Source organism: Trachurus trachurus (assembly GCF_905171665.1).
Source record: "Trachurus trachurus genome assembly, chromosome: 19".
NCBI lineage: Eukaryota > Metazoa > Chordata > Actinopteri > Carangiformes > Carangidae > Trachurus > Trachurus trachurus.
In genome coordinates, this window is record NC_139913.1 from 4,391,805 (window position 1) to 4,415,711 (window position 23,907).

General features: G+C 41.8%; 1 protein-coding gene across 1 annotated transcript in view; it reads left to right on the forward strand.

The window, feature by feature from the left end:
* srcin1b (SRC kinase signaling inhibitor 1b) overlaps positions 1 to 23,907 on the forward strand; it is a gene marked incomplete at both ends in the record, with an annotated part of 86,061 nt that overhangs the window by 23,759 nt on the left and 38,395 nt on the right. The window contains 2 exon segments of the mRNA XM_083994377.1: positions 19,496 to 19,697; positions 22,410 to 22,539. Of these exon segments, the coding sequence (XP_083850503.1) occupies positions 19,496 to 19,697; positions 22,410 to 22,539 (332 nt within the window).

Here is a 23,907-nt window from a genome sequence, read left to right on the forward strand (position 1 = left end):
AGTTTGTTTTTTGGAAGAAAATCCACTTAAAACGGCTCAACTGCGCCGCCAGCAGGCTCAGGAGACAGAGCAGGCTGTGTGAGGAGCAGGGAGCAGGGAGCAGGAAGGTGGGGGCTCTACGGAGGTGGCAAGATTTTTACTTCCCTAAAGCCTGCCACACACATAAAGATAATCGGGCTGATTTTGCCCCGATTTTCCCCCTTCCGACCACGGACAGACACCGCCCGATTATCTTAAGGTCTTAAGATTATCTTATAAGATTCTCTTGTAGTGTGTGGTGTATTAAGAGTCAAAATTCCCCCGACAATCGGTCCGGAAAACGTTCGGCGCCGATAATCGTAAGTATTAAACATGTTCAATATTTACGATTATCGGGGCCGACTTCGGTGGCCGTTTCAATCAAAAGTCATCTTGTGTGTGGAGAGCCGGTGTTGTGCGGAGAAGCGCCTGCTTGCCGAGCTCTGCATGCTGCTCGCGGCAACAGCCACTTCTCCACACAACACCGGCAACCTCACAGAGAGCCACAGTGCAGCCCTGGCATTACATGAGGTTCACACAGACATTCACGCATACACGGGAGGTTTCCTGATAGCTGATAGCAAAGACAATAGCGCTCGTAGCCAGCAACAGCCAGCAATACAGCAGCCATGTTTAAACGATCATGTGACCGCCGCTCACAGCCCGTCATGTGACAGCGCACGGCTCCCTATTGGACAGCCGCTTGACTGCTTGGCGTCCGGAGCCACAGACACACAGACACACAGAGATGGGATCGTTGTAAAGGCTGAAGTGTCCCGCTTTCATTAAAAAAAAATTACGTCGCTCTCATTGTCCATTCCGGAAATAGACCCGAAAGAGTAGCTACAACGACACCCCTGGTATCGCTGCTGATGCCGGATTGTTTTCTGACCAGAGGGTCAAAAATCTTAATGTGTGTGGTGTGCTGTGTTTGGAATATCGCAGCACACCACACACAATACGATCAAAACTGTTCAATCACAGATTTTTTATCTTCATGTGTGGGGTCTCTCACAGATAATAAATCGGTTGAGATTTATAAAATCTTTATGTGTGTGGCAGGCTTAACTGGCCTCGGGGCGGGATCTTCTTCCATTGACTCAATGCATTTAGGATGTCTTCATCCTGACCTGTGATTGGCTAAGACACGTAAAATGACGTCATGACGGAGGAGGCTCTTCTGTACCAATCAGCAATCAGAACACAAGATTGACAGCAGGTTGGTCCAATGACAGTTCTCCAACCCCCCTTGGTTACTGTTGCTATGTGCGCCAAACTTTCACTCCCAGCCGCTTATGCTGCTCCTAGCACAAGAAATACGGAGTTTTCAGAGATATTGGCATCGATTTGAAAGGAAATATCAGCAGATTTCTGGATAAACTGTTCGGAGATATCAGAGAGAAGCAGTCAGAGAGATTGTTAATAGTTTTCAGTTACGTGACCTGGGCAGCTGGAGGGTAAACAAAGACACGACCGGACTTTTTTTTTTTTCTCCGCCATCAGCTCAGGTAAAAGCATAGCTATATCTAAGAGGTAAAAGCCAAATATGTATGTAATTTGAGTGGAACACTTTGTTTTGTTATTAATAATTACAGATTTTCATGGTTTTTGTTTTTCCTTTTTAAATCAGAGGGTGTAAATCCCCACTGTGGCATTTACAGGTGTTGAACACTGGCCTGCTTTTTTTTTTTTTTTTACATCCCACATCCAAGATCATGGCTCTGTCTTTTTCATTAGGCCTGTGTTAATCTGAAAACAGTAAGATTTAATAAAATTATGTTGTTTTTAAGAAATCTTGTAAGACATTGTTTTACTGTTTAATTTTCATTGAATATAATAAAGTAGGGAGAAGTAGTGCTATAAAATAAAATGAGGCCGTGGACTGGTGTTCCTCCTGTCCTCCCTAATTTTTTCAGTCACCAGCCGCCACTGATTTACATTCATGCAAATACTTAAACTTACAGTAGAACAAGTATTTTTTACACATTTTTATTTCTAAATAGATAATCCTTTGACTATTTCTTTGTGTTAAACATATTTTATAGGGTGTAGAACCATATACGTATAGTAACTTTATTGGCGTTGATTTCCAGCTAATTTTCATGTTTTTTCTTTATAATATAAGAAAAAAAACTCTTCTAATAGCCTCCAATAATGGACCAGGGTTGAAATAATGAATATAGAATATAAAGGAATAAACATTTAAATACATAGTTATATTTTTGGTTGTTATTATTTCTCCTTTGTGCTGTTATACCTGTGATTTGTCGGCCAACAGGTTGGGAGCTACAGTATTGACCCAGATATTATTATTATAAATCATGGTCTCTGGGCTGGACTGTATCCAGATGTAACATTTCAGTTTCTCCTGAACCTGCAGTGAGGTATCTCGAGACGTTCATGGTCGTCAGAGGATGAACCCTGACGTTGGTTCTGTCTGTTGGTTCTGGTTAAACCGTGACAACTTGAACCATCCACTTCCTTTTCATCTACAATCAACGTCACGTCGACTCCTTCCTTCCCTCCACATACATATTCTCTCTCCGTGCAGCAATATTTCCAGTTTAAGCTTGTCACAGGCGTAAAGTTACACTCAGTGTGCCCCCCCGCCCCCCTCCCCCTCCCTCCTTTGTGAGCCCCCGGGACAGTTACACCTGGGTTATTATTTGATTAGCTGAACGAGAGCTCCTGAGCAGTCCGGCGAGCAGTAATGGAGACAGCTGCAAGAGATTATTCATGCCCTCTTATTTCTTAAGGTAACATGAATGTAATCTGTGCTGCGTTACGCACATTTCGCCTAGTGACAGAAAAACATGAGAGATGGGATTATCTGACATGAAGCAAAAATAAATAAAAACATCACACGCCAGAGTGAAACCCACGCAGAGTCGCCTCCAGGATTTCTGAACCACTCACATGTGCCCACCACCACCACCGTTAAAAACGAAACCTCATTTCCACTCAGATTTCCACCGTGGCTCTGGCGACGCTGGGATGTAAATAGTGTGAAATGCACAAGTTAATCTGAGAGTGGAGGAGCCATTAGTGGTCATCAGTCACCGCCAGCTGCCGCGTTGCAGCTCTTATTAGTTTGTTGCCACGGTCGGAGCAGAGCTAGTGCGCCGAGACGGTGCTGAAGTTTCCACACTTTTTCACTCTCATTATGTTGAGAATAGAAAAAAAAGAAAAAAGAGAGAGAGAAGATTTTTTTCAGCGTGAGGCGTGAGGCGAGCTCCACCAGCAGATTAATCAAAGTCTGGAGTGTTTTGCTCCTCGTGTTGTTGTGAACAAACAATGGCATTTAAAATTTGAGAGTGGAAGAATTAATCTCACCAACAGAGGAGGAAGAGGAGGGGGAGGAAGAGGAGGAGGAGAAGGAAGCTGCAGCATGAGAGTGTAATGCTGCCATAATGAACGTCTGAGTTCACCTCGTTAGGATTTTAACCCTCCTGTCCTCCTGGGTCAAGGAAGGAAGGAAGGAAGGAAGGAAGGAAGGAAGGAAGGAAGGAAGGAAGGACAAAGGGAAAGAAGGAAGGAAGGAAGGAAGGAAGGATAAAGGGATAGAAGGAAGGAAGGAAGGATAAAGGGATAGAAAGAAGGAAGGAAGGAAGGATAAAGGGATAGAAAGAAGGAAGGAAGGAAGGAAGGATGAAGGGAAAGATGGAAGTTAGGAAGGAAGGACAAAGGGAAAGAAGGAAGGAAGGATAAAGGGATAGAAAGAAGGAAGGAAGGATGAAGGGAAAGATGGAAGAAAGGACGAAGGGAAAGAAGGAAGTTAGGAAGGAAGGACAAAGGGAAAGAAGGAAGGATAAAGAGATAGAAGAAAGGAAGGACAAAGGGAAAGAAAGAAGGGAGGGAGGATAAAGGGATAGAAGGAAGGAAGGACAAAGGGGAAAGAAGTAAGGAAGGACGAAGGGAAAGATGGAAGGAAGGAAGGATAAAGGGATAGAAGGAAGGAAGGAAGGAAGGAAGGAAGGAAGGAAGGAAGGAAGGAAGGAAGGAAGGAAGGAAGGAAGGAAGGAAGGAAGGAAGGACAAAGGGAAAGAATGAAGGAAGGAAGGATAAAGGGAAAGATGGAAGGAAGGACGAAGGGAAAGAAGGAAGGAAGGAAGGACAAAGGGAAAGATGAGAGGAAAGAAGGAAGGGGAAAAAGGAAGGAAAGATAGATGGAGGGAGGGAACAGATTGGGTCAAAAAAGAAGGGGACAAAGGGAAGGGAGGCAAAAAGGATTGTGGAAAGAAGGAAGGGAAAAGGGAAGGAAAGAAAGATGGAGGGAGGGAGGGAACAGACCAGGTCAACTGGATCAAAAGAGGAAGGAAGAAGAAGTAAGGACGAAGGGAAGGAAGGAAGGAAGCAAGGGAAAAAGGATTGTGGAAAGAAGGAAATAAGAAAGGAAGGAGAGAAGGAAGGATGGAGGAAGTGAACAGATGAAATGAAGGTCTAACTTCCTGCTGGTGGTTTGTATCGTGCAGAAACAGCGCTGACGGTTCATTGTGTTGATTATTCATGTGTTTCTGACCTTTAAACCCCGGACAGATAAAACCAGAACGACTCAAGTGGCAAAATATTTTTATAAACTGGCTGAAAGAACCATTTAAAATCCAGAACAAATGAGTAAACATTAAAAAAAGAAAATGGTTTAATCGTTTTTTTTTTGTTTTTTCCCCCCCGCTAAACTAATTCAACTCCATATGATGCATTATTAGTTCCACCTCTGCCTTGAATACATTACGCTGGCTGCACCGACCCCTCTGACCCCTCGGTGCAATGTGGCCTGTGGGAGATTGTGCTGCCTGCCGTTGTGCATTATGCTAAGCTAAGCACTTACTGCAGCTTACAGCATCTTAAACCATAAAATTACTCGATTTTCTTAAAGGCTGCTTTCATGCCTATCGCTGATACGGCCGACAGAAACCGCTGAAGGATTTTTCTCAAGTGGAACAATAGCAGCGCTGCAGCTTTAGGATTAAACACGGTGTCAAATGTTTGATGCATTTTTACACTTTATACTATTAAAATAGTAAAGGACTGATATTCTTTTTTATTATTATTATTATATTATTACTATTATTGTCAACAAATCCCATTAAAACTACAAAACAGACAATGCAGGTGTTTTCACAGTGATAGATCTGATTCTTCTGAGCTCTAAAAACTATAAAAACAGAGAAAATATGATTTTTTTTGCACACGATTTTGGTAAATAAGTGGAAGTCCAGATCTTCTTTAACGGTTAATTATTGATATTAATAATAAATCAGTGCACTCGATGAATAATTCAACATTTAATCGTCACCTGCTGCTGCTGCTAAGTCGTATTTCTCAGAAACAGAAACCATCAGACAGACGTTAGATTTTATTCTGCGTGGTGTTTGAAATGTATGAAGTCTCAGGTTTAACCTGTCGAGACCACGTCAGTGAACCACGGCGTTGCCCAGGGTGACGGGCTCCTTCAGCGCCACGAACACACACACACACACACACACACACACACACACACACACTCTGTAGTTTATATATAGTCTATAAGCACCTCTCTTAACAAGGTGACACAGAGCTAAATACATGCAGACAGACACACGCTGAGCTGCAGTGAAGAAAAGTCTGTTAAAGATACAATAAATATAAAGTTTTTTAAAAAGAGAGCTCAACCGAACAAGTGAATGAAACGTGTATTAATCCTCCACTGAAAATAGTCCTTATAAATGGTGTGTTAATGTTTCCTAAAACCTGCAAGACCCTGACAGAGGAGACACAGATTAATGCTTGTTTCCATCTGCTGCTTTTAAAGAGTAGAATAGAAGAACTATGCAACATTTTTACCTCAATGAAGCAGCTCCAGAGTCCTAGTGCTGGTTAAATCAATGACTTGTAACTAGTTCCAGGGAGAATGGAGGCTCTCTGCCTTCCACCTAGCATCTCTTGGCTGAAAACCAACTTTGTAAGATCAGACGTAACGCGCCCCATAACCCGTAATCTCTTGTTTATGACAGATAAGGCTACACAGATATACACATGGTAACATGGTAGATGATAAATAACGTTATCCACAGCTCCATGGATTGATTTCTCACCGGCTTCGTTGGAAAAAAATGCACATGGAGGAGAGGAGGGTTAGAGACACAGAGGACTTGGAGAGTTCAGCTTTAAATCAAATTGTGAGGAGTTAATGTGGTAACCCTTTAATTTACAGTCCACTAATTGCGTCATAATTACGTGATAACGTCAAGAAATAGCCAAGAATTGACAAGTAATTGCGTAGTAATGTCAAGAAATAGCTTAGAAATAACAATCAATTTCATAATAATGTCATGTTTTTCATGAAAGTTAAAGATTACACATGCTTTTCATGCTTTGCATTTTTTGGGAAAGGCCAGAATTTTTCTCCACCAAGCAATCGATTGTTATTTCTTAGCTGCTTTTATCGACCATACTATGAAACTGACCGTTATTTCTAGGCTATTTCTAGACATAATGACGTAGATACCGGTTATTTCTTCGCTATTTCTTGACATTATCACGTAATTAGCAGCCTGTAAATTAAAGGGTTACCGTTGATGTTTGAAATAAACGGTCGGTGCCGTTAAAACCACTGAATAAGAAGATGAAGAAGTGGGAACAACAAGGTGACGTGACTGAAATACTGTAGCAGCTGTCAAACGGCAAATGGTGAAAAATAACATGGAAATCAATATTATTAACATGATCAATACACCACATGTTTCCACTTTAGAAGGAGCTTCATGTCTTTACCACTGACACATGATGATGATGTAGCAGCGTTTCTCCAGTGTTGTGGTGTTTCTATAAACCGGTAAATGTTGTATAAGACACATAATCTCTTCTAATTTTAGTGACAGAGCAGCATCTTCTTCTTCTTCTTCTTCCTCTTCCTCCTGTCGTCATGTACAGTAGCAGCTGCCCTCGTCTGTGGAGCTGGTGACAAACACACATGCTGCCCCCTCTCTCTCCCTCTCTCTTCCTCTCTCTATTTCTCTTTCTCTTTTCCCTTTTCTTTTTTTTCCCAATCTGCCTCTATTCGTTCTCAGGCTGCAGCTCGTACAGGATTGGTTATCGCTGCTCTTCCTCTCAGGGAGCCGGGGAGTCTCGCCTCCTCTTCTGATGCAATAGAAACCCCTGCAGCAGTGCACTGCTGAGCCTCTGTGTGTGTGTGTGTGTATATGTGTGAGAGGGAGTTATATGTGTGTGTGTGAGGGTGCGTATGTGTTTAATAGTCCCCCACTGGTCCCCTTTGATGTTTCATTAGTTTGCCAACTCACTAAATGCACACACACACACACACACATGGATGATACTCCCACTGCAAAAACACACGACAGATTAACAAACAATTATATTAGGTGGATTGGATTTGAGCGCACACACATTTTCACACACACACACACACACACACACACACACACACACACACACACACACACACACACACACACACACACACACACACACACACACACACAGACTGTAAAATAAAACGTGCATATGTTGCGCACACATTCCCAGACCCATCCATCCCATATTCCCCCACAGGAGGAGGTGGACGTGGACTCGAACATGTGACACTGACACAATGGAGCTGCGAGCTGCTGCATGACTCGCTCCTTTATTCACTTCTACAAATATCAATGCTTCATTTTTTTTTTTCTCTCTGTCTGGAGCGGCCGAAGTCGCCGCCGCAGCTCCGTCGCCTCTGACAGAGAAACCATGGAGCCCAATTATTACTGAGCAGCCATCTTCATGTTGAGGGGGAATTACAATGGGATTCTTCTTGTGCTTGTTAAAGTAGCCATAGTGACGGAGGAGATGAAAAAGTTAATTAAAGAGAAACCATATGATACACACACACTGCTGTACTTCATACACACTAACACAAAGACACGACAGGAGGGGAAGGTGTTATGGAAAATTAAAAAACACATTCCTGAGTTTTTTTCACCATGATTCATAAAGATGCTTTATGTCCACGACTCCTCCTCCTGTCAGACTGAACTGAGGGCAGAATGATTAGCATGTTAGCTTTTATTAGCTATGTATATTAAAGAATAACAGCTGTTTAAAGTATGAAAAACAAACCAGTTCCTGCAGGTTCAATGTGTCTGGTCACTTGTTCACAGTTTGTCGTGGCTTTAAATCTCTTTTTTTCAAAATCTTTATGTCGTTTTAAAAGGTTTTGGGCACATCTGTGTGAGTTTAGCGTTTCCCTGAGTGTAAACTGTGAGCCGGCGTTGCTAGGAGACCGGTTGTCATCTTTCTCAGCATGCCGCTGCAGACGGGCGGAAAAACAAACGTCCCCCTGAATGTGGATGTGAAGGTGTGTTGGTTTTGTTTTCCAGACGGTCCACACAGGGTTTTTGTTTGTTTTTTTGGTTGCGGTTCCACAAGGTTGAAGGAGGCAGTTAGCCTAGCATGCTAACGACATCACTCATGAAGTGTGTGCTGCTGTTCATTTCTTTGATGTAAATATAGCAAAAAGACAAAATAATAGATTAAAATGCAGCTGCAGCTTCTGTTTCTAGGCTTTTTCTATTTAGATTTTTGTTGAATTAAATGATCAAATTCATGATATAGCCTATTTAGTTAAAGATTAACACCACTGATTCAGTAAGAGCTAAAGAAGAAGTTGACGTTTTGTTTTTGGTCTTATATGGGAAACATTTTTAGTTTTACCTTTTAAAAAGGTCATTTTCAATTCATTTATTTGCAGATATTCAACAACTTGGTCCTGTGGTTCACCTGGTGGAACAGGAACCATTTAGGTCGGTTCGATTGCAGGGAGCTGAAAGCTGTAACAGTGTTGTAGGCTATTTATCACTTGGTTCGGTTCTGCTTTCACACGGCCATTTCTGAAACGCACCAAACTTTATGAATAACGTCACCCAAAGAAAACAGCTAACAGCTTTATAAAAACAGCTAACTGTGGCGTATATAAAATAAAACAGCTAATATACATCTCACTTTCGTCTACCAGCGTATGTGGCGTGTTGACCGTCATTCATTGAACCACAGTTAGGCTACCTCTGGAGAACATTTCACTCTTCAATGAGGAAATGAAAGAAAAACGGCACTGGAGGAAAATACTGTCAATGATGGACTACGAGGTGTTTGTGTTGCTACTGTAACGTTACAGACACATTGTGTAGCTATAGATGACACTGTGTGACATTTTCCACATTTGGTCGTGTGTTTGGTCCGGTGAGCGTTCACTCTGCAGACGACCCTCATCACGGTTTTTTACTTGCAAGCGAACCAAGACCCACGTTTTCAGGCGGACCAGGGTTCGTTAAGTTTCACACCACCTGCACAAACGAAGCGTCTTTACCTCAGCAGCACAGGTTTGATTCCCGTCTGTGGCCCTTTACTGCATGTTGTCTATATCATTTTTAGATGATTGACAGCTCTGTCAAATAACAGATCAATCCTCCAGTAATCCATTCTTACTTGGTTCCAAACTGCACTGTAACAACTCTACAATATATTCTACAATTATCACACAACGCTTCGATAATGAGTCGTCTGCAAACAAACACAAATAAAAAGTGTTTTTTTTTTCTGTTGAATGGTTTCTGCGGCTCCAGGGAGAGTGTGTGTTCGTCTGTGCTCCACGTTTTTTTTCTTCCACACAAAACAAGACACGATCCCCAGACAAACCCCGGCCATATTTGTCCCAGCGAGCCAGCTCAACGCTAACCCGTTCAGACAACTGCTTTTGTTGGCGCTCACGCTGCTCGGCCGTTGATACGAAGCTCGGCGGAGAATCTCTATTCCCCTGATCTGACTCGGAGAACAGCGGAGAGTGTTTTCCACCGCTAAAAGGCTTAGGCGGCCGGCTGCTGCTGCTGCTGCTGCTGCTGCTGCTGCTGCTGTGTTTCCCCCCTCCACCGGCGCTGTGCTGAGGCACGTGGCCAGAATCACTTATTGACACTTCGCTGCCATCTGTCAAGGCTGCGAGCTTCGCTTAGCAGGCCGAGCATTAATAAGGCTGAACTTGGTGGAGAGCAATAACAGGATGAAAAGTTCCCACTGGATTTCATGTGAAAGACAATTATCCTGCACTGTGGGATGTTTACTGTCTGAAGTAACACTCACACACACCGACCAATCAGGAGGCTGCTCTGTGTTCGTACTGTAGACCAGTGGTTCTCAAAGTTTTTTACATCAAGGACCCCTAAATTGACACACATTAGACCACGGACCCCCATTGGACAAAATTTTCAAGCAAACACCAGAAATACACAAATATTTGTTCTGAGACTGAAGAATGTTACTTTTGTCAATGTACATTCAAATTAGGGCCAATGATGTGAATTTTTGGAAATATTGTAGAGAAATTTCTGGCAAGAAGTGGTACAATTTCTCCAAAAACGTTTAAACAATTCTAGAAAAATGTGGTAAATATTTTCAAAAAAAAAATGTTCTAGAAAGAAATGGTAAGATTTCTTAAAAAAAAAAAAAAAAAAAAAGCTAAACATTTTTTAGAAAGATGTGGTCAAATTTTTCCAAAAAAAAGAGAAAGAAATTCTAGAAAGAATTGTAAAAATTTCTAAAAAAAAAAAAAGATTTTTAAAAAATTCTCAGAAATTGTTTCAAAAAAATTCTCGAAAAAATGGTAAGATTTCTAAAAAATAAAATAAAATGTGGTAAAAAAATTCTCAAAAATTCTCGAAAAACCCCCTTGAACCGTCTCAAGGATCCTTGTGGGTCCCCGGACCCCACTTTGAGAACCCTAACCCAAAAAAGTTTAAACAATTCTAGAAAAATGTGGTAAAAATGTTCACAAAAAAAAAAGTTAAACAAAAAGAAGAAAAATCTAGTAAGAAGTGGTAAGATTTCTAAATTTAAAAAAAAAAGTTAAACATTTTCTAGATAACAGTGGTAAAAAATTTCTCAAATTCTACACAAGAAGTGTTAAAAAATCAAGATACAGTTGGGGACCCCCTTGAACCGTCTGAAGGACCCCTGTGGGTCCCCGGATCCCACTTTGAGAACCACTGCTGCAGACAGCGTGTGTTGCGCACCGCGGCACGAGGACGTTTTTATTTTTATAGTTTGTTTTATAGACGGTGGAAATGAGGAGGTCAGACAGATCGAACACGTCCGGTCAAGGTCGAACACGTAGGAAACCTCCGATCAGAGCACGACACGTCGACCGTGACTGGACAAGAGGTTTCCTCCTCTCTCTGTAACAACCAGCGCCCTTGAGCAACGCAATTAACCCCCAGCTGGAGCCGCTCTGTGGGAACGAGAACACGACTGTGGCTAAATCAGGCAGCTCACCACTGTGTGTGTGTGTGTGTGTGTGTGTGTTTTCCTTCACCTGCCTCTCTCCCTCAGGCTGTTGTTGTGTGTGTGTGTCTGTGTTTCTGTGTGTGTGTGTGTGTGTGTGTCGACTGTAAACTCCCGTTCAGACGAAGTGACGCAGGATTTTTCTGAGCCTCGGTGGAGAGGAATGCTTCGCTCTGTGGTCGTAATGCCCGTGAAATCTCTGAGTTCGGGGGGTGTGGCAACTGTGTGTGTGTGTGTGTGTGCGTGAGAGAGGGTCTGAGGGGTTGGTGGGGGGCAACTGTACAGCTGTGCACAGCTGCCCCATCAATCAAAACACTGCTGCATATTAGCTGGTGGGAAATCAGTGTGTGTGAGGAACAGACTCTGTGTGAAACGTGGATCCATTCGGCTCCGTCAGGTTTTTACAGGTTTAAGGTTTAAATCCTGCGGCTTCACATTAGTGTTTATATACAGTTTTATATTTATATACGTATATACAGTCCTTCTATACAAGACTGAGTCCGTAAAGAGTGAAGAAGAAGACTTAGAGGAGCTGAGGAAGCTGTTTTAAACACGATGCTGGAGGTAAGAGTCAGAAACATCTGCTGCTGGTTCTCTCAGCTCAGAGATGAAGATTTTCTACAGTTCACAAATTAACAGAAACCTCTAACACACTAACACACTAACTAACTCACTCTAACAGCCAGTTGGCAGCAGCATGTGTTCAGGACTGTGACTGCGAACTGTTAGCAGTTAATTCTCACAATAACTAATCAAACCTTGTGTGTAAAATGAATAATAATAATGATAAGGATAATGAGCTCGTCTGTTTCCAGTGTCATTCAGACACACGTGTGTAAAAGGACGTGATGCTACATGTTGTTATTAATTGTTATGAAGCTCAGGACAGTGGAGGATATAAAGTCTGTTGCAGTGATGGATCAAGTCTCATAAAATGAACATCGAGTATCGAGCTGATAAAACTGAGTCACAGTCCGACACCGAAACATGTTCAGTTTTTATAATAAAATAACACCGAGACTGTTTCTGCTTCATAAATAACTTATATAGTTTATTTTACTTAACGTTAAATCTCCCTCTGCATCTTTTATAAGCAGCAAAAAAACACTAAATAATAGATTTATAATGAGCTATAAGCGGATATAGGTGTTTATTCATGTATTAGTCAACAGCTCCTGTCTGAACGTATACGCTATAATAAATAAAACGGCTGCTAATCAATACTCACGGTGATGCGCTGCTGCTGTTAATCAAAGCTGATGCCAATATTTTTTAATTAATGAAGTTAATTAACAGTAATTGCAGTTTGTGTCTCTGCTCCGGTGGTTGTCACTCAGTCGTGAGCTTCAATCCAGATGTTGGCAGCTGTGTTTAACCTGCCGCAGTGAAGTATTAATGGTTTTATCTGCTGAAGGTTGTAGCTGCTGTGATTCTCATCATCATCATCATCATCGGTATCGGTGGCGGTGGTTCTGCCAGCCTGCATTACCCAGAGCTCGGTGTTTGGGTGCGGGGGCTGTTTGTGATGCAGCCAGCTGTTTGGTAATTGTTTTTTGGAAAGAAGAAAAAAAAAAAAGGATAAATGACTAGTTGAGTAAAAGCTCCTGATCTCGGACTAACTGGTGTTAAATTCAATTATTGTAACGAATTACACGCGCAGAGTGAAAACGTGTCGGCTCTCTGATTGAATCTCTGATTTATCGTCCGTGCTGCAGAAATGAAAAGCAAAGGAATTTAATGCTTTTTATTTAAGGACATTTCAGCTCCTGGCTTTTTCTTCTTTTCTCTTTTTTCTTTTTCTTTTTTACCTCTGAAGTCGTCATGAAACAATGAAACAATGATACAGGAATAACAAGCAGCAGCAGCAGCAGCCGGGCTCGGTGTCACAGTCGTAGTGGTTTAGTGCAGCTTCTCCAAACAAATCGGCCTCAGAATAAAGAGAATGAGACAAAGACGCCGGCGCTGAGACGTGAGGATCGTCTCAGCTCAGTGAAAACACTTCAGTCCAACCTGCAGCTTCTTAAAGGGATAGTTCAACATTTTTGGCAAATTGGCCCATTGCCATAATCCCTATAGTCATAGCAGCAGGTTCGTTACCTTTAATTGTCGGTGCAAGCTATTTTTAGAACGGCGGAGCAGAGCCGCGAGCTGCTCAGAGCTACGCTACGGAGGCTCATGGGATTTCTTGGTTTCCCTCATCAAACTCATCAAATACACAATCCAACAACTCCACAACGCTCTGGTGGACAAGTTGTGACCTGCACATTCACCACACTATGAGATAATAACACAACGTTACCACACAGAGTTGTTTTAGAGGGAAATTCATGCAAAACCGCTGATGCGCGTTGCCTTCAGGGACAGTTTTTCAGCAAGCAGTCTCAGTATTTGCCTCTAAAACAACTCTGTCTGGTAACGTTGTGTTATTATCTCATAGCGTGGTGAATGTGCAGGTCACAACTTGTCCACCAGAGCGTTGTGGAGTTGTTGGATTGTGTATTTGATGAGTTTGATGAGGGAAACCAATAAATCCCATGAGCCTCCGTAGCGTAGCTCTGAGCAGCTCACGGCTCTGCTCCGCTGTTCTAAAAATAGCTTGCACCGACAACGAACCTACTGCTATGACTATAGGGATTATGGCAATGGGCCAATTTGCCAAAATGTTTAACTATCCCTTTAAAATCCTGCTCGACTGTTCATGCGGGACGATGTAAACAGGCTGACGGACTGATTTACTGAGGGCGTGAACATCTGGCAGCTGCTGGTTTTGACGCTGAGCTGTCGTCCGTTATGTGATACGATGACTGTGCGTCTCTGAATTCACCCTGGAGACGTTGAAGCGCTGACTCACTCTGTTAAATTCATCTGAGTTTATGTTTGAGAGGAAAAACGATGAGTCGATTGATGATTAGGAGGAGATATATAACATAATGACTCTGTTTTACTGATCGATGAAGCAGAAATGGCAAAAACCTATTGGCTTTTGTTAGTATGTGCTATTTCTTTTAGTCTTTTACAGTTATTAACTGGATTTTAGACGGTTGATCAGACAAAACAAGACATTTAAAGACGTCAGCTGACAAAGTGTGACGGATATTTTTCATTATTTTCCCACCAGCTGAGCCAGTTTACAGCACCCAGCTGGGTTTTTCATATTTCCAGTGTTAAACATGCGTCTGATGGACAGATACAGTTCATGACCATGACAGTGACACAGTGTAAAGCTACAGGAGTTAATAAAAGATCAGACTCATTGTTTTGCTAAGATGAGTTTATTTGCACAGTTACAAAGACAGAAAAAAGGTCAAAGGTTCAGTTTGTTTTATTATTTTCCCAATTAATTCCTCATTTAATTAGACTTACAGATTTAAAAGGTTCTGTTTACAATCATTTATGAAAAGAAAAGTAAAATATTTAACAACGGAGAGTTTTAAATAAACAAACATGTGATATTTTTGCTTTAAATCCTGATATGAAAACATTTTCCATTTCATATTCTGTCAATCGATGAATCATCAAATCAAAAAGTTTTAGATTTGTGCTTCATTATTTAGTTTTTCGCTTTTATACATGAGAAAGTTTTGCAGATTTCAACAGCAGATAGATTCTCTCTTTTCTTTTTCTCATTATAATAAGTAAAGTTAGTTTCTAAAAAAAAACAAAAAAAACATTTCAACTGAACTTAATCTGACTGAAGTTGTGTTTATCATTTGGATCCATCAGCAGCTCCTCTTCCACTACAGTTAGAAAATAAACAATAATAATAGAAAAGCACAAAGGATGAAGAAGTATAAAATAAAAGTAAAAAAGCACAAAGAGACAGAGGAAGAGTTCAGAATTATAGAAATCACAACAGATGGAGGATTAGTGAGGCCACAGAGGCCAGCGAGCGAAAATAATGACAGATTTCATTTCGTATAAAAATCGTCTCTCGTGGGGGAAACATTGACAAAAACTTCTGATCTCAGAGCAGCTGCAGCGAAATTAAAGTGGAGTCGGGTTTAATCTGCGTCACATAGTTCACATGCTGCCTATAGTATATGTCAGAAATCACTTTTTCTATCCACTCGAGATGAGCAACTCTAATCTCTTCAACTATAAAGGGATACGATATTTTTTCGTGTCTTGCCTCACTCCCGAGTCCATGACCAGCAGATAGACACCATCCTTTCCACTAAGCGTGCAGTAACAAGGGAGATAGAGCCGCATCGCCGTAATTAGCTTAGCTCAAACGCTGGAAGTGTATGGGTAGTGTTAGCCTGCCTCCTACCTAAAGTCATCAGAGAAACTCTTCAGCAACTCTAAACGGAAACCGGCGGGCCGATCTTCGTCTCAGAGCTGACAAAACTCTCCGGTAAGGCATCTTGAGCGGTCAAATGTCGCTAACGGGACGAGATCGGTCAAAACGGAGGGTTCAAGCAAAGACGGTTTATTTTGGTTCAAGCTAGCTACATCGAGGGTAGGTTAGCTTCCTATTTCAAAGTAAAAGCACAAATTCTATCGTCATGGTTTTCTGTATGTAAAGGGCAACGGGTGTTTTATTTTGTGAAAGTAACCAGAAGTGCGTTGGTCACAACAGCTAGCTTGAGTAGCGCCGAATTCGTCCGAACAAAATTGTAAACAGCTGGTATTTAGACAAATTAACGACACACTGCTGATCTAAACGGCTACTTTCTCACCTAAACATGTTTGAAATGTTGATAAAGTGATATTTTTACAGAGTTTAGAGCTAAAATGAGGCAGGCTAACACTACCCATACACTTCCAGCGTTTGAGCTAAGCTAATTACGGGCGATACGGCTCTATCTCCCTTGTTACTGCACGCACAGTTGAAAGGATGGTGTCTATCTGCTGGTCATGGACTCGGGAGTGAGGCAAGACACGAGAAAAAAATGTTGACATATCACAGTCTGTAGCAGTGAACCTTTCACAATAAGAGCCCGCCTCTCTTTCATTTTGAAATCTCAATGTTTTACTCCATCAAACTCTCATTTTCTCCTCTCCTTGTTGGACCGTGTCCCTGCATCAATCGATTTCATCCTCGCCACAGATGCATCACTCTCTCTCTCTCTCTCTCTCCTTCACACACACTGTGTTAAAGCTCAGCGTGGCGCCGATTCTCACCGAACCTGTCACGACTCATCACTGCACCTGAGGTCACTTAGACATGACGAGTGCATCTTCGCTGGTTTAAATGACTCATAAGAGGAGCAGAGGCAGCAGGGAGGAGGATGAGGGGAGTAGATAGGAGGAGGAAGAGGAGGGGAGTAGGGAAGAAGGGGAGTTAATTGCCCATTACAGTGGATGGAAAAACAGCAGAGTTAAATGAGCAGTGGAGCTTTATGTGTCTCTAACCTGAAGAGGAACTCCTCTCCTCTGCACCAAATGGAAATTAGCCAGTTAGAGAAGTTAGAGACCATATCTCTTCATCCATCTTTACGTCCTCCTTTGCTGTGTTTACTCTCCTCTTCGCTTTTTCCTCCATATTTCATGTTCTGCCGTGCACTTTTTCTAACCTCTATCTGTGCGCTCTCCTTCATCTTCTCTTCACAGCTCGCTAAACACAAACTTTATAATTCCCGGGTGTTTTTCTTCTACTTTTCCTTTTCTTTTTTTTCTTTTTTCTCCTCTGTAGCTCGACTTCTTCAGGACGGGAGGTTAAATCTGCAGCAGCGCACGTGATCTGTCAGGCTGTTTAGAGACATGAGGAGGGGAAAAAAACAGTCCTGTGTTGTATAAAGTGATTATAAAGCAGCTCTAGGTTCTATATTAATACTGTGAAAGTATCAAAGCCTCAGTCCACAGAGAAATGCACACAGCCTGTATTCAGAAACTGAGCCTTAAAACCAGCCGTCAGGACTTCCTGTCACTTTGTGATGTCACAACTAAGCCCCGCCCCCTCACCACCTGGACCCACCATCCATCCATCCAACAACAACTTGCAGGATTTGGTTTCTCTGAGTGTTTTATTCTGAAATCTGCTCTGATTTTATTTATTGGAGCGCTTTAGATAACATTCAACCAATCAGAAGAGAGACTCAGAGCCTCCTCCTCTCTTCTGATTGGCCGACACCGACCTGTTGTTACTAGAGCTCCTGGAAGAAGCTGAAAGAGAGAGGAGATGGAAAACTACACTAAAATGGATTTTAGATCTTCTCATGGATCAACCCTTCAAAATAAAACACAGGAGAAGGAGTGTTTTATTCTGAATCTGCTCATTTTTTATTGGTCAGCCAATCATAAGAGAGACTTGGAGCCTCCTCCTCTCTTCTGATTGGCTGACACCAACCTGTGAAACTGAGAAAGCCACACTGAGATGGTTTTTAGATCGACCCTTCAAAATAAAACACAGATAGTCAGACTCAAACTAAATCAATGTAAAGTCGCTGTAAATGCAGAAGAAACAAAGAAAGCAGTGAGAGTGAGTTTATTAATTCGGTTTCTTTCTTTCTCTCGTATTATTTGTGTGGTTGAACTTCACACTCGTGGTTCTGGTGGTGTCCTGGAGGATGTGTACAGATGTGCGAGGCGATGTGCGCAGCGCTGCGGGAGCTCATTACCGTCTCCTCTGGGCTGGAAAATGTCTGTCAGTAAAGATTCATTAAAAGCCAACAACCTGCTGCAGCGGCGGCGGCTCCTCGTCGTGTCGTAATGAGAGACCCCCCCCCCCCACATCCCATCATATCCCCCCTCCGTCCTCTTCCTCCTCATCCTGTGGCCTCAAATTGCACAGGTGAAATATCTGCAGCGTTATGGGTTTGTAATTGAGTCGAGCTGCGTCGTGGTCATTAGTGCGACATCGCTCATGTTGGCCGACGATCACTAGCTGTTGTGAAAAACATCCACTCATTTTATCTGAGCTCAGAAAAGCTTCCTGTTCACTCTATCTCTCTCTATCTCTTTCTGAAGGTTTAATTGATCGAGTGGTTCTTCGTGCTTCATTATCGATGTGATTCTGAGGCGTTTATAGAGTCGGTTTGTCGAACTTTGTCTGGTTTTATCTGCAGGATTCAGCTTCTTCCTTTTTGTTTTGTTTTCCAGTGCAGCCTGTGTTTGGTAGACAGAGGATGATGTAAGAGCTGCTTTGTCTGAGCTAAACTGTTTAATGTGTCTGTGCTAAAAGCTTCCCCCCTTTCCTCTGCTTTTGTTTCTTTCCATTGATTATCGAGGCCATTTTGTTTGTCTTTGTTCGCTCGCTCCACTTCTTCTTCTTTAATTCTCTACTGCTGCATCGTCTGGTGTTGTCGTACTATGGAGACCGCATTTTCAAGGTCTCAGTCGAGCTGGATTTTACCGCAAATGTCTCTCTGTCAGTCGCTCACTTTGGTTTGTGTGATGTAATGCAGTAACTTTAAAGGAATAGTTAGGCAAAAAATGAAATTCATGCTGATGAATACTCCAGAGTAGTTTTTTATTCCTCAAAGTGCATCTGGAGACCCAGTTGGTTTGTAGTCCAACAAAATCCTTATAGAGTCAATATCACCCGACATAAAATCGCCCTTAAAACTACACAAAACCCATTTAATATTCCTCCACACTGCTCGTCCACTGCAATACAAGTGTCCTGAAGGGAGATAGTCCAGAGTTGACTCGAAACAACGTCATTTAGGACATTTTTACAGCCTCAACAGTCCTGTATTTTCGCTCTGACTTTCATGCGCACCAGGCAAATTCAATACAGGACTGTTTAGGCTGTAAAAATTTCATTAAATGACGTTGTTTCCAGTAAACTCTGGACTATCTCCCTTCAGGACACTTGGATTGCAGTGGACGAGCAGTGTGGAGGAATATTAAATGGTTTGTGTGTAGTTTTATGGAGGTTTTTGTGTCGGGCGCTATTACTCTCATATAGTTTTCATTGGACTATAGGAACCGGCCTGCCGGGTCTCCAGGTGCACTTTGAGGAATAAAAAACTACTCCGGAGTATTCATCAGCATGAGGGTGAGTCAATAATGACTGAATTTCACTTTTTGGTGAACTATTCCTTTAAGATAATTCAAATAGTTGTACTAAAGTATCTGCTTGTGTAACCATCTGAACAACTGAATATTGTCAGTATTGGTACTGGACACACTAATGGTCTTGAAAATGGTCTCACATTGGTTTGGTCTTGACTGCAACACGAGCATCGTCTCCACTCTTTCTCTAACTTTCTTCCCTTGTGTCCCACAGACTCGAACGCCACGCGTGACTCGACTCAGCCCGACACAGCCGGCTCTCGCTGACCAGGCCAGCAGGGTTTCCTTCGCCTCAGCAGAGAATCTGGAAACCATGTCCGAGCCCGACATCCCCATCGGCTTCAACCGGATGAACCGGCTGCGCCAGAGTCTGCCGCTGGCGCGCTCGTCCAGCCAGGCCAAGCTCAGGGCGCCAGGTCGGTCACTCACAAGTCATCTATTACCTACGTAGTTTTAACCTGTGGAGTCAAAGTCTTTATATGTTCTGTACAGGAGATAAAACACACAAAGAGCACAAGAAACTTAGAATTTTTTATCATCAACTTGTGCAGTGAAATCTGGTCTCCGCTGAGTTGCTCCGTCTTCTTCTTATTTATATTTTATATATGAGAATGTTTTTTATCACTGAGTTTGTCCATGTAGCATTTTAAGACATAAGACTGTTTATTCATCCCACACATGGGGAAATGTGATTGTTACAGTTGCATTGTAGCATACAAGGTTAAAAAAAAGTGTAAATGCAAATATAGAAATATAAAACGATATAGAACAAACATATAAAAACAAAAAGAGAGTGAGTGATATTCTGTACAGTTATGAGTCAAATTATTTCAAGAGTATATACAGTTATTTACAAGGATAGAATAAAAATTAATTATATATAGGGCTACACAGTATTGATAGTTGTAAGGCAGAGAAGAAACTATCGCAGGTACAGTCGGTGTATGGGTGTGTGTAGGAGTAAGGTGTGCAGTTTGTACACAAAAGTAAGTGTTGGACATAAATAAATAACTGTAAACTGTATAATTTATTATGAAGCACCAAGTTCTAGAAGAGACGACTTATGTGTAATTAATTAGACAATTATTCTGTGCATGTAGGAGCGAGAAAAACAAAAACAAACATCTACGTAAATTAGACATTAATCAAAAAGGATATCAAGAAATAAATAAATAAAAGCTCGGTAATTAAAGGAACAATAATATTAGGTAGTATGGCCAGTAGAATAAGTTTCTTTGCAGTGATGCGTTCAAGTTCCAGACTTTGTCGTCCCCTGAGGGTGAACCACCTGTTAGCATCATGACATAGAAGAATGAAATGAATAAAATAAAAGGAAATTATGGTTTCACAGCAGCTCCAATAGAATGGAATAAAAACAAAAGATAAGATAACTTTAAAAAAAGTTTTTAAAGCCACAATATTATAACCTATTTTGTGGTTGACAGTGAAATGTGTCGACAGCTGCTGAGTAGATTGAACGCGGCTGCAGGCGGCTGCTCTTTGTTCATCAGTGCGACTCACCTGCAATTATGAGGATTTACCGTGTTGTTCGTCACCGGCAGTGACACGGAGGCGCCTGAACGCATCACAGCCTTGTCATGTTTACACTCCAGCTCTGCCACCTGACATCACAGCTGCCGCGGCGCCGATCCGCCCTCGTCTCCATCACAGCTCCGTTAGATCACTGCCGCAGACGGAGTCGAGCTGCTTCCCTCTGCTGCCGTGTCAACTGTGATGCAGGTGGAGCAAAAAGGTCACATCGCTTCAGTCTCGCCTCGATCGCCATCGTCCAATCTATCGACAGCATCATCGCTTTGATTGACCATTGTCCATGTGCGTTAAACTGTTAATCTTGTATTACCTCAGTGGACGGCCAATAGGAGGCTGGATGCAAACAGAGAGTCAGTCAGTCTGCTCATGTGAACTCACCTGCAAGTTTTTATCGAGCAACTGAAAATAGAAACTCTCAAAGAGGATAATTATTATAATACAGGTGAAAAGTACAGAAAACAAAACAAAAGAGGATTCATGAAGGAAAACGAAACAAAAGCAAAACATCACCAAATAGTAACAGATAAGGTGTGAAAGATGCTGAATATTAGGCATTTAATTCAACATAAAAACAGAGCAGCAAAATAATAAATTAATGCAAAAAAGGCTTAATTCCTTGGCATATTTGTTTTCTATTTTTTTAAGAGACAAAAAAACAACAACAACTTAAAGTCGTTAATGAAACCAGGGAAGGAAGGAGGGGTTGTAGTTCCTCCATTTTGCACAATGGATACGACATTTACCCGACAACAGCCACAAGAGTCCCAGTCTGCAGGGACAAAGGCTTCACCATAGGTCCAACCAGAAGTTGGTCTTCTTCGTAAATTCTCCTTTTCTTCAAATCGAGAATTTAAAAAGTATATATTGTTTTAAAAAGTATATATTTTGATTCAAGTAGATTGGTTTAAAACTTTATAAGTATAAAAGATCTATGGCGCCGTAATCCAGTCCATACTGGAAGTTGGTCTTCCTCGTTTCCTTGCTCCATACCGATAATTTTCTGGTAGTTTTCAATCCACTTTAAAGCGATAATTTAAAAAGTATTTATATATAAAACCAAGTGGATTACGGAGATTAAAACTGAAAAAGTATAAAAGAAGAAGACAGGAGGACGTTCGTCTTCCCCGTGTGTTTATTTTGCCTGAAGTGGCCGGATTTAAAACACTTCAACAATCATTCACACAACTTTACAATATGTAAAACTGAGAAGTTAATAATTAGAAGACAAAAAATAATAATCACAGAGTTACAATGTTACATTTTAATTGATTTGCAATTAATATATTATATTATGTAACTATAAATAATATAATATATGAAAAAAATGATGCATTTGTGGGAGTTAGAAAATGTGGGAAAATGCACAACTCTTAATTCTTGTGACACCGTACAGATAAAGTGAGGATGAACTATGATCATTTAGTTTCCTTCTACTCTCTCAGCTGACACTAAAATCTAACATACTGAGGTGAAAACTGTCCCCCCCCCTCACCTCCTCTCACCCCCTCCCACCCCCTCCTCCCCCATCATGGTTCTCCCTCATCGCTCCTCCTCCTCCTCCATCTCCATACCTGCAGGGATCTTGTTCCTGCAGCTGGGAGAGGAGACGCGCCGGGTGCACCTGACCCACGAGCTGACCAGCCTGGACACCCTGAGGGCGCTCATCGTGCACATGTTCCCCCAGAGACTCACCATGGCCATGCTCAGGTACCGACCGTCACACGACCCCCCTGACCCCCCGACCCCCAGACCGTTTGTCCATCTGTCCATCGATCAGTGTGTTTCTCTGTTTACACTCCGTTTGGTGCGAGTTCCACCGATCGATCACGAGACGAGACGTGTGAATGACACAGATGTCGAAATAATAATATAAATAGTACTGTATGGTAAGTCTTGTAAACAGATACAGATCTATAGAAATGAAACGGGCGTGAAATTGTCACATAAAAGAAAATGCAGTCAGTCATACTGGAGGGAGATGAACAAAATAATGGGTGTAGAGTTAGACGACTCCTTTGTTACTTTATATTATCTTGGTACGATGCCTAAAACAGTTCCACACAAGGATAAATTTACTTTTTAAAGATACTTTTGACAAGTAGTACTGTAGTAGGAAAGCTATGTCCATAAAATCATTGCAAGTTGATGCTCCGACTCTGGAGCAGTGGAGCAGGTCGTTAAAGAAATCTATTGGAGCAGAGACTTAATTTTGTTTTAAGACTTGAGTTGGAGAAATGAACTGAACGCTGGGAGAAATGGATTATGTACTGTACAGTATGCACTTAGACCATGACATTACAGTATACCACAGTGTATGTGGGGAAATATATTGTGATTTTAACTGTAACACCAATGTCAACCTCATGTTCTTGGTAAATTTCACGTAAATAAATAGTAATAATAATAATAAAGTATTTTTTAGTATTCACATTAAAGCAGATATCAGCTTCATGGCCGTTTCGGCTAATGCTGCGTTCAAGGCAGGCTTTTGAAACCGTAAGTTACAGCTTCAAGTCACAACTACGACTTGGTAGCGTTCCAGGTAACCCGTAGCTCGTGTTTTTACCATCCTGTTGTCTGTGAAAGTTCCCTATAACGGCCACTCGTAACTTCCGACCCGTGAACTCGTACCAGATCGAACTGGTATGACTTCACAGGAAGGAAAAACACAAAGTACGAGTTTCTTTGAACGCACCATGAGTTAGCAGCCCCCGCCCTTGTCAGGCATCAATTGGTCCTCGTGCTACGTCACCACATTCACGCGCATCCCTTGGCTGCACACACAGCCCTTCATGCCGTTCTCTCTCCTCATTGGATAACACTTGTATCCCACAAGGAAAATTTTCTCCTCGGGTTACAGCAGAGCAGAGTGACGGAGAGACTCGTGTTTAGGCTGAAATACTTCATGTAAGTGATTGCTGACGGAAAATAGGACTATTTAGGACTTATATTAACAAAAACATTCCACTGATATCTGCTTTAAGTATTTTATTAGTATTTTATCGCATGCTTTGTTAAATGTTTGTTTTTTCTGATGTTTTCATCCTAAACTGCTGGAAGTTGTGAATTTTCCGC